At 39.5% G+C, this 12127-nt stretch overlaps 1 protein-coding gene across 2 annotated transcripts in view; it reads left to right on the top strand.

Annotated features, from left to right (window-relative positions):
• The window catches only part of GRIK4 (glutamate ionotropic receptor kainate type subunit 4), a 102934-nt gene that overhangs the window by 37561 nt on the left and 53246 nt on the right, over positions 1-12127 (top strand). For both annotated transcript variants that reach the window (XM_018567595.1, XM_018567594.1), the window contains exons 3-4: positions 6145-6309; positions 9857-9954. In XM_018567595.1, the coding sequence (XP_018423097.1) occupies positions 6145-6309; positions 9857-9954 (263 nt within the window). The remainder of the gene's footprint in view (positions 1-6144; positions 6310-9856; positions 9955-12127) is intronic.

The raw sequence follows: 12127 nt of genomic DNA, 5'->3' as shown, positions 1-12127 counted from the left end.
ATTAATTAAAAAAAGAACTAGAGTTAATATAATAAGTATATATACAGTATATATATTTAAATATTTATATTTAGTTCTAACTTACTCCAGAAACACGTGGTTGGGAGAGACAAGTACACTTTCGTTATGTATTTGTAAAGTTTTTTAATGTTTTAATGTTGACCAATGCAGCATGCCTTTCCCCCATTAAATAATTGCTGATCTATTTTTTCCTATCTAAATAGCAAAATATGCATTATATTTAAATATTTTGGTCAAATAATACGATATAAGAATGTTGAGAGGTATGTATTCGCTGTACAAGTACACGTAGACTATAAGGTACACATATTGACAGTATTATCCAGCAAAGTTTAATTGAACAGAAAACAAAAACTTTTTATATCTTAGTTCATTACAGAAGCCATTAAAACCCAATAATTAAAAGTCTGTTTATGCTAATGAATACATACTGCAATGTATAACAACTCAATAACTTGTGTCATGCTTCAAGAAATTGCAAACACATAGCCCAGATGCCGATTTGACATGTTTAACCACAGTTAGTGTCTCCTGTGGAGAAGCATTAGCTAGTGAGCTGAAGTGTGAAAGGAGAAACAGTTGAGTTATTTTTGCAAATATTCTCTTATTGCTGAATCTCTCTGTAGCTAAACTGACAGAGCTAATGTTTGATGTCAGGCACAGGCACAGAATCTGATGAGAGGGATTTAGAGGCAACTGGGAATAGACGCAAAGCCTTTAGTGTGCAAGGCAGATGTCTTTCAGAGGACCTTGCTTTAATGTCATGGACATCAGAGACTTTTGATATGGACACATTGCTTTCACACAACGAATGTGCTATTGCTCTTATAAAATGTGATACAGAGCTTAGCATATTCCGTCAGCGGTGAAGGATTATTTTTTTGTGATAATTCCTTTTTTATGTTTTTACCCTTTTTTCTGTGTCGGTAAGTAGCAGTAGTACAGAGTCAACTAAGAAAAATGTATTTGCCTACAGTCTATCTTAACCTTTGCGCCTGCCTTTTTCTTTTCTTCATATTCGGTGAGGCTGATTTACTAAATAGAATAAACATGCAGAGGGATTAACTACAAGCATACAATAGGATATGTGCCCGCTGTGTGAGAGAATGCACAGGAACGTTTGCTAATATGCATAATTGCAATTCAAGAACGTGTCCAACTGATTAAACACTGATTTTCAATGCATTCAGTGCAGACCGAGTTTTCTTATTATTACACATACATATAATGTTGCTTCTATGTCCCCGGTTTCTATAGGTGCACCAAAAAATGTATACACCATGAAAGAATAAATGTGACCGGATCACAATAAAACCATGATGGTCATCTTAAAATATGCAACCCTTTTGGGATCATATCAAGCCCCTTGTCAAGGCAAATTGACCATGATTGACAAATAATGTTGTCATTCTGCCTTGACAAAGGGGCCTTGCGCAGTCCCCAGAGGTTGCTTGTTTCAACTTGACCATGATGGTTGTTCGATAAATCTCTACCTTGCAAAACAGAGGTGTGTGGTAAAGAACATTGTTTGAAAATGTAATGGTACCATCCATCTTAGCACCCTGTATTTATAGGTGGCTGAATGTGTTTGGCATATCAGCTTCTGTGATCTGATCCTAACTTCAGACAAGTTGCTCTCTTCCCGTTCCTAGACTATGGGGTCTATTCACGAAGCTGACGAGGGCAGACGAGTGAATGACCGATCTGAAGTGAAGTGAGCTGAACACTGTTCGGCTATTCACTTCAGGCTGGTACGGCTAATTTCAGCCGTACATCGGCTAAAATTAGCCGTATATCGGCTTGCTTCGTGTGGCTTCGGGTCGGCCGAACATCCTCAGCATGTTCAGCCAACCCGAAGTGCAGAAGGAGTTCGACTCAGCCGATCCAACATCTGGATCGGCTGAGCCGAACCCCCGGCAGGCTACTCACTGCTGTTCGGGCTATTCTTAAAGATCCCGAACAGCAGTGAGTGAATAGCCGAATGCCACTAAGCAGAGGGACCGAGCAGAACAGAAAAAGAGTGAAAAAAGTAATCCCCCCTAATCCCCTGGACATTGCTAACTATTTAAGTGGGTATTACTCCTCCCTGTATAATTTAAAAGACTAACCTACTTCCCGTATTCCCGACCCAGCTGACATTAACAAATTTCTCAATTCATTATTTCTCCCCTTGATCTCTTCAGATGACACACAACTGCTGAAGTCCTCTTTCTCCACAACTGAAATTCTCAAGGTGATCTCTGGCTTCCCCTTATATAAAGCCCCTGGCCCTGATTGTTTCAGTGCTGAGTACTTTAAAACTCTTTCATCTACTTTAGTCCCACTTTTATGTCTTGTTGCAAATGGGGCCGTGACTGTGGATTCCCTTAACAAAGAATCACCTGAAGCCCTTATCATTACTATCCCCAAACCCAATAAATACGCAGAGGATCCCACCAACAACTGCCCTATATGCTTACTAAATACAAACACTCTAAAATATATGCTAAACTCATTGACAACAGATAACTGCATATGCTCCCTCGCCTGATACACCCAGATCAAGCGGGTTTAATTTATGGTAGACAGACTCCTGATGGTACGCGGCAGCTTATAGACATAATACAGTGGGCTGAGCACTGTCGGCAGCCTTTTCTGCTCCTTTCTCTGGATGCAGATTAGGCTTCCAATAGCGTACATAGGGGCTACCTTAGAGCGGTTTTACATACATTTGGCATTGTGGACTTCCTAGGATCTGCTATTAGAGCCTTATACACCCACCCAAGTGCAAGAGTCTGGAGCTCTGGTCTATTATCTTTATCCTTTCCCAACGGCCCCCTCGCCCCCCTAATCTTTGCCCTGGCTATGGAGCCTTTGGCTGCTGCTATTCGGCAAAGTCAAGAAGTCACCAGCATCTCTACTGATTAGCATATGCATAAATTAGGTTTTTATGCAATGTCATAATTTTTCTCATTATTCTTCTACGCTCACTACCAGCAGTACAACAAATCCTCCTGCATTTTGGAAATGTTTCTTTCTATAAAGTCAACCATTACAAATCACATATGTTAGCGATCAATATACACAAGCAAAAAAAAAAAACCCTCATTGATTCCGCCTCCCCTTTCGTGGGCTCTCTGAACTGCCCTCAATTACCTAGGTGTCACTCTCACGTCTCCTAGCTCTAACCTATTTAAGTTTAACTACATTCCTCCGCTGACCAAACTTAAAGAATTATGCTAAGATCTTAGTTGCTCTACGGTTTCTTGGCCAGAACGAATTAACTTAGCTAAAATGTTCCTTCTTACTCATACACTATATATTTTTTCGGGCCCTTCCTATTCTTATCTTACTGTCATGTTTGAGAACACTTCAACGCATAATTGACTCCTTTATTGGGGGGGGGTACATTGTATCTCTAAACCTGTTTATATGCGCCTAAGAAATATGCAGATATGGGAGCCCCCGATATCAGCAAATATTACAAAGCCACTATTTTCGATCAGGTTTCCCATTGGTGGTCCTCACAATCAGATAAGTTATGGAGTTCCATAGAAAGTGCTGTGCTTTCAGCCAACCTGAAGGTATAACCCTAACAAGTCCTTCTGAGACATGATCAATGCAACCATGAGGAGGGAATGTTAGGAGGGACCCCCCTCCCCCCCTTATAACACAAAAAAAGTGCGTGGGGTTTTGACTATTCCTTTAATAAAAAAATGTAATCCTTTAATTGAAAAAAAAACAGTCAATTTTTGACTATTCCTTTAATAAAAAAATGAAAAAAAAAATGGCTCCATCGATGTAATCCAGAGTCAGGATCAAGATGCAGCACCCCCGCCGACCCGCCGAAATAAAAAAAGTCCCGCCGCAGACGACCACCCGAATCTGACGAAAACTAACAAAAATGACATTCAGTTTGAAAGTCAACAGATGGGCGGAGCGAGCCATGGCCATATTGCAGTCATATATATCAAATGCTGCTCTGGCTAGAGTACAGAGGCTATAGAGTAGCGGTTAGAGGTACAGGCTTGCCATTGATTGCCATTGTGAAGTTTGCTGGTTCAATTCCAGCCATGGGAGAGTAAAGTTTTTTGTTTTTTTTCATAAACGAATTTCGGCAGGACTACCGCTAACGAATTTAGTCCGAAACTAATTTAATTTCGGACCCGAAAAACGAAGCTAAACTAAACAAATTTTTTTTTTTTTCAAAACGAAACTAAACTAAACAATTTTTTTTTTTTTTTTTTCAAAACGAAACTAAACTAAACACATTTTTTGCTGGTGCACATGTCTATCCCTTAGCATATTAGGGATAATTTCTACATCAGAAGATGTATATCCTTCTACAACAGAACCACCTCATTACGTAAAGGAATCTCTTGCTTTTACAATTTGCTTAATGAAGCTAACTCAATGGTTAAACTGCCATCCATGATCTGGTGGGAGAATGAGTTGAACTTCACACTTTCACCTGAACAATGGCACAAAACCATATCCTGGACTGTGAGAACGTCTAAATGTTTGAACCATTGGGAAGCTCTCATAAAACTACTTCATAAGTGGTATTTTACACCTCAAAGATTAGCTAAAATTTTTCCTTTTACTTCCTCCCTTGGTTGGCGGAATTGTGGTCATACAGGTTCCCTCACCCATATTTGGAGGCGATTCAAAGCTTTTGGATGGAAGTTTTTAAAACTTATTTTTGCAGTCACCCTTGTCCTCTGCACCCCTTCTCCACAACTTGCACTCTTAGGAATAGGTCTATCTGATTGGCCCCCTACGTGTGGAATGGTTGTGTCCTATATGGTCAAAGCAGTAAGACTTGCTATCGCAAGAGCCAGAAAACAATCAAATGCTCCTCCCTTACACTCAGTGATCCAAATACTTAATACTCATGCTCATTTTGAACGCTTATTTGCTAGAGCCAATCTCAGGGAAAAGACCTTCTCCACAAATTGAGCTAGTTGTTTAACAGATAATCGCGGTACGATGCATATTTCATGATCTTCATTGTCATCTCTGATATTCCCTTTTTTTTTTTTTACTTACCTCCCTAAACTTTCCCTTCCCCCTTGCTCTTTCCTCATGTCCACCATAAGTACTCATCAACGTATATGTCCATAAACCAATTCATCTCTTTCCTATCAGATATTTTTTTATCATACAACTACTTTCATATGGGCACTAACATTGATGTTTTTCTCCCTATTTTGCCATGTAACACTCTTGCTTTTGTTGTATTGTTTTCTTTCTTGTTCAATCTATATGTATATTGTATATCCTCATGTCATGGAAGATACTTATTTGACTGATCCCTAGCTATGTCACTCGGTTGATTCACCTTTTGTGTAATTTACCTGTAGTCTCAATCCTTCCTGTATGCATCGCCATATGTTTGTTTATTACTATATGATGTTTTATATAAAATCCTAATAAATATCTATTGTTAAAAAAAAAAAAAAAACATTTCTCCATCTTGCAAAAAGATTATTTATAGAAAACCCATCATAATATTCTGTTTATACCTATTCATACAAGGATTTTTGCAGATCAAAGATCCTGGGGACCCTGTTTCAGATATTCCTCTTATCACCAGCAATACCAAGATTATTATCTGAATTTATCAAGTTGCTTTTTGTACTTTCTTAATGTTTTAAATCAATTCTTTATCAAGTATAAATTGTCGTGTATATCCAAAAAGGATCTGCTTCATTGTACATTGTTTTTCTAGAATTTTTATAGCATTTGTAGTGCATCTGCCCTATGACAAATTTCCATTCTAAAATGTCCTTCTTTCATTTGCATGTAGAATAAACATGTGGCATGTATAGAGTGTACATAAACCCACTTGCTCAAACATTTACACAAATTAATTCATCAAACATGCACATTACTACATAAGCACCCGTATGAAAGGGTCCTTATATAGCTGGCCAAAGAGTGATACTTGTATTGCTATGACTTGTGTACACCACCTGAACAAAATATAGCAATATATCAGTCAACAGCTGGAGAATTTACCAATATTTCCACTGAAATATTTTTTTATAGCTGTGTTTTCCCTGCTGAAGTCGTTCTGTGATATAACAGTGTCACAAAAGCAAAAACAAAAGAAAATAAAAATATAGTTTTTTCTTTCACCAGCTGCGATTCTGGATGACCCCATGGAATGCAGTAGAGGAGAGAGACTTTCCATTACACTGGCCAAGGATAGAATAAATCGAAACCCTGAAAGGCAAGGAAAATCCAAACTCGAGGTTGACATCTTTGAGCTTTTAAGAGACAGCGAGTACGAAACAGCAGAAACAAGTATGTATTTTTTTCTAATGCTACAAACATACCTATATCAGTTGCCTGAAATTTCCCCTAGTATTATCAATGTGAGCCACTCCAAAATAACAGTAATCTATCTTCTTCGAAAAATAACTTCACTCACTCCTTCACCCTACTCATCAGATTTACTAATGGTAGTGCATAATCAGGCTGCCATTGGTGCTGTCAGCCCAGGGCTAGGGAGTGGTTTTGTTCTCATCTAGTATTTTGTGCAATAATTGGGCATGTGCTGGGTCCAGTTACAGGGAAAGATAGCACAGCACATTTCACAGGAATTGTAGCTCTGTTGAGACCAAACATTATCTACTGCTCAGCCCTGTGGAGGCCAATCCAATGGAGATATATGGGTTGATTTGCTAAGGGCACATGCACTGTTCACTTTCCAAGGTAATTTGCACTTTGCAGAGGGAATGTTCCACTTTTTTAGTGAATGAGGTGAAGCTCCACTGACTTCCATAATCCAGTCATGTGCAAGAGCAATTACTGTTTTTTATTTTCCCTGCACATGTTTGGACATTCTTTGCAAAGTGAAATTTCACCACTTTCACCAAGCTAAGGGGAACCTTCCCATGAAAGTATGAATTCCCTTTCAAAGTGAACAGCCTATTTGCCTTTATTAAATCAAACCCATCAACCCCCCATAGCTTATTTGCATCTTCAATCTGTACTACCAAAAATTTGGTATTGAGAATGCAAAAGACAAAATATGGAGTAAGGAAGTTGTTCTTTTAAAGTTAAACTCCACATTTGCTTTGAGGAGAAACAGCCCATTTTGGCAAACCTATGTGTATATAAAACATTTTACAGAAAATAATTCCAGGTTACGTGCTACTGTTATGTAGATACTGAGACAAGGGACAGCAGTAGCTTCTTCAAACTCACTATCACCTACTATAATTAATTGATTAGTCTCAGCATTGCAATAAGAGAAAATATGCATCCTCACTTTTGAGATGTATGGCCAGTTACATTGAAGACGAAAGGCTTACTGCAGTAAACTTTTGGAGAGAGCTGGGGATGTCTGACATTTACCTTAAGTCAGGTGTACATATGTCTATTTTTTTCGTTTAACCCGCAGGCTGAAAGAAAAAATAGAACAGATTCCTCCATCCAACAGATTAAATACGCACGAGCCTTGATGGACAAATCCCCCGCTGTTTGCATTGTATTCAGAATAACCAAATGCTAGCACCTGATTGGCTGCCAGCTCCGTGCGGCCGAGAATTTTCCAACTGGCTCGTTTGATCAGCTGATCGAGGGATGCCGGGTGCAGGCAGGGGCACCAACCGGTCAAAATTCGTACCGTGTGTACCCTACTTTAGTCTCTGTTTAGACTTCTGTGATAGATGAAGGGTAATTACACAAGCAGGAAATATAGTTTCAGTAATTATTTACCACTGAATATGTGATGCATTTATAATGCACATCTGTGGTGTACATATGCCAGGTAAAGTCATGTGTGCAGTTGTTTGCCCAATATCTGGCTCATCATCAGTTGCTATGAAGACTGGCTGCACACACACATCCTCATTTATGTCCTCTGGCATTTGCCCCTTTCACCTGACACTGCAAAATAATAAACCTCCCTTGTTGAACAGTGGGGGCGCATGCTGACAGACCATAGCTTGATTTGCTTGCTGTTTCTGAATAATATATGTTATATAAATGTTTTAAGAAATGTTCAGTTTTCACCTAAAAGGATTATTTTGATAATTAAAAAAAAAAATGCTATCACGGTGAATGTGTTTATAACCGTGATCCCAATCATACAACCCAATCCCTGCAGGTACCAAGATTCTGTTATTTACTCTTTCCCTTATGTGAACTGTACAGCCCAGTGACATCATACTGTGATTCCAAAACCAGCCTTTAATTTTCAAAATGATAGTTCCGCAATTTGGGTTGGTAACAGAAGGAGTCAGATCTGTTTAAATAGACATCATTTGTATGTGGATAGTGTAGCTTAACCACTACATAATATCCTGATTATTGGACACTACAGGACAGGACTATGTTTGACCGAAATAAATGGGCTGAGATACTATATTCGTATGGTCTAGTTTTTTAAGGGAAACTAATGTTTTTGGGTTCAGATTTTTGTGCTTTGATGTTTTATGTTTTTTTTTTTACGATTTATAAAAACCTTTATATTCATTATTGCTCTCAGTGTTACTGTTGGAGATTTTCTTTAACCTCCTATCTGGTAAAACAGGACTGTCAGCAGGACAGTAAGTGAGGGGAAATCTCTCTAAAGGTGGCCATACACTCTACAACCATCGCAAGACTTTAGTCTTGCGATGGTTGTAAAGGGATTAAAAAAACGTACGATCTGCCTATCTTGGACAGGCAGATCGCACTCTCGATCATCGCAAGCCCGCCCCCCTGAGGGGCGGGCTTCCGATGACCGCAATGCTGAACGGGCAGTGTGCGCGTGCGCACACCGGCCCGTTCAGCATTTATCTTCCGAGCACCGTTCTAACCAGCCGAGAATCGTACGATTCCCGGCTGGTTTTCGAACATGCTGGTTCGACAGAAGACGTGCGACCGTACAGTAGAAACGGTCGCACGTCTCCGTTCACACTGCTCGATTCTCGTACGAAAACCCGATCGCATACGATTATCGTACGATAATCGTGCAGTGTATGGGCACCTTAACAGAGCTCCAGGTATTGTTAAATGCCAACAGGGGTTCTAACTTTTCCTCTTTCTGTTTAAAACTATCATTAAAGTTTCAGCTGGACATATACTTTAAGTGCAATAGCATAGAAGCACTATTTTGTTTTTGACATCCTTCCTCCTTTTTTATTTTACCAGTGAAATGTGATCAGACAACATTTTGTCAGACAAGCATAGTAGTAAGCGTTTTTTGTTGTTCCTAACGCCTTTTGCAATGGTGTGCAGAAGAAATAAATGGGAAATATTGTGTGGTACACATTGCAGTTTGACAGGGCCTTGGATGAATAGGGAAATTGGCACAACTTGCAAAACAATTCAGACATGCCACTTGAAATGTATTTGTCATGGTAACAGTACTAAACCCCTTGATTGTGGAAGAAGAGTCATATCCTGCAGTACTGAGCCCCTTGCATCTCCTACACCATTACCAGGGACTCTGCTCTGCTTTAAATGCAACTTGGTCTGTGGTGCTTCATTTACCAAAAATAAATGGTTTCCGGCACAGTGGAACTGGTTAGACAGGTGATATACTTTGCGACCATTGGCTTGCAGCATTTAAAACTGGGCCATAGAACCATTCCACTAAACGCTACTAAAAAACATGAATGTGTTTTATTAACAGCTGCAAAGGGATGTGAATATGTACATATATATGTAGAAAATGCTAAAATATGTGCTTGTAGTGATTGTGATGTATTTTACTATATATAAATGTTTATTAAATTATGCTTCTCTTCCCTCCGTAGAAACGATTACATTAAGAATTGCATGAAAATTTGGAATTTTGTATGTGAAAACTATTAATGTAAAAATTATGAATGTGAAAACAATTATCTCCTTGTTGCAGTGTGCCAGATCTTACCCAAAGGAGTTTTAGGGGTTCTGGGCCCATCTTTCAGCCCATCATCCAGCTCCATCATCAGCAACATCTGTGGAGAGAAGGAGGTTAGGTTTTGTATGAAATGGTATACTAACCTTTCATGGGACAATTATCATTTGTGTGTTTGGATGCCATGCTGTCTTCTTTGCATGCAAAGTGCTTACTCTTCAGTTGAATATAGTCTGTCTAGTAGAACTAAACACACATATACAGTCTTGGCCTAAATATTGTCACCCCTGCATTTCTGTCAGATAATGCACCACTTTGCACAGAAAATAGTTGCAATTACAAATGTTTAGGCATTCTCATGTTTATTTATTTTGTTTGCATTGGTATGGCACAAAAGAGTGGAGAAAAAAAAGCCAAACCTGACACATTCCAAGCAAAACTCCAAAAATGGACTGTCAGTCATCACTCCCGCAGGTATTCCCTCCCTCCCCTCTCTATTCCTCCAGCGCTGGCTGGAGTAACGGACGGGAGAGGGCGCAGGCACAGACAGCTACGGCGTGGGTCTGCGCTGTCAGCATATAGCAGGCAATAGCTTGCTATATGCTGAGTTTTGGGTCACAGGAGGACTTAATATATGTCCTCCTGTAAACCTAAAGTGAACTATGGCCAAAAAAGCTTAGGCCATAGTTCTCTGTTATTGGACATACCTTTCTTACTTCCAGGGCTTCAGCAGTATCCATTGTAAGCCACACAATCTTCCAAGTATTATACTGGGGCAATAGCCAGCAATATGATGAGTTTTAGGTCACAGGAGGACATAATATATATCCTCCTGTGACCCTGAAGAGAACTATGGCAAAAAAAGGTTAGGCCATAGTTCTCTTTTACTGGACATACCTTTCTTACCTCCAGGGCTTCAGCAGTGTCCATTTTAAGCCACACAATCTTCCAAATATAATACTGTTGAAGTGAGGTCCAGTCAATTATTAAATTCAAGTTTAACCACTTGATTTTTTCATAGAACATAATTAGGAATTCCAAGTGTAGAGCTTCATTTATGCATTTGGATTAAGTAAAATATAATAACTGTGACCATAATGTACAGAAGTCTGTCAGTACTAGAGTTCTGGAGGCAACTAAAATCAGTGTTGTTGGATTCCATTGAATTAATTTTCAGCAGTGAAATTTTTCCTATAGAGAAGTATTTCTATAAAAGAAAATGATAGTACATTTCTTGTGCAATGTTTACCATAAAATAATTTTTCATATGACTTTAACATGTTTTACAAGTTTGCTCTTTCATATGTGTATTATTCCATTAAGTATAAAGTATTATAAAGTAACCAACAAATGAATTGCTCCGTGCAATGACTCTCCTTAAAGGAGAACTATGGGGTCAGGGCTTTTCCTCATAGTTCTACTTAGGGTAATGGGAGGACACAAACTAGCGTCCTCCCGTTACCCTAAGCTCAGTAGTACTGAGCCGACCTGTGACAGTCTCATTGTCACAGGTCGGCTAGAACCATGAGGTGAGTGGAAATCACTCATCTCATAGTTCTCCTTTAACAATTCTCAGATAAGATATCAGCAGCAAGGTGATTGCATTGTTACTATGTATCAGCCAACTCATAGACTTGCAATATTTGAAGTAGCAGGAAAGCGCAACCATTGTGCAGCGCTACATAGCAGAATGCAGAACATTCATATGTAAGGAACTCATATGGAAAGAACCCTGTACATCAGGGGTGCCCACAATTTTTGTGTTAAGATCTACTTTTCAAACGTCGAGCTACATGAGATCTACCAACGGAAAAAAAACTCCCTCGCTCTCTCTCTCCTGGCTGTCTCCCCTTGCTCATCCTTCTGGCTGTTTTTCCTCGCTCTCTCTCTCCTGGCTGTCATTCCTTTTTTTTCTCCTGGCTGTCTCTCCTTGCTCTCTTTCCTGGCTGTCTCTCCTCTCTTTCCTGGCTGTCTTTCCTCTCTCTCCTCTGTCTCTCCCCGCTCTCTCTCTCTCTCTCTCTCTCCTGGCTCCCCTTGCTGTATTTTGCAACAGGCTGTGTAAACTAATATTCTTTAATGTAATACATAGCACTTCAACCGCCAGTATCCACCAGAAAGGTGTCAGGGAGCTTGGCTCAGCAGACTCAGGCTAATAGGTAATCATGTGTGCACAGCTAAATAAATATACCAAAATGGAATAAAGGGGCCGCCATTCACACCCTCCGTGATCTACCAGCATCAGCTTTGAGAGCTACTGGTAGATCACGATCTACCTAATGGGCACCCCTG

Source organism: Nanorana parkeri, unplaced genomic scaffold, assembly GCF_000935625.1.
Source record: "Nanorana parkeri isolate BGI_ZX_2015 unplaced genomic scaffold, ASM93562v1 scaffold1070, whole genome shotgun sequence".
NCBI classification, from domain to species: domain Eukaryota; kingdom Metazoa; phylum Chordata; class Amphibia; order Anura; family Dicroglossidae; genus Nanorana; species Nanorana parkeri.
Note: the sequence above shows the minus strand (reverse complement) of the source record. Positions and strands in the feature narration are given on the sequence as shown.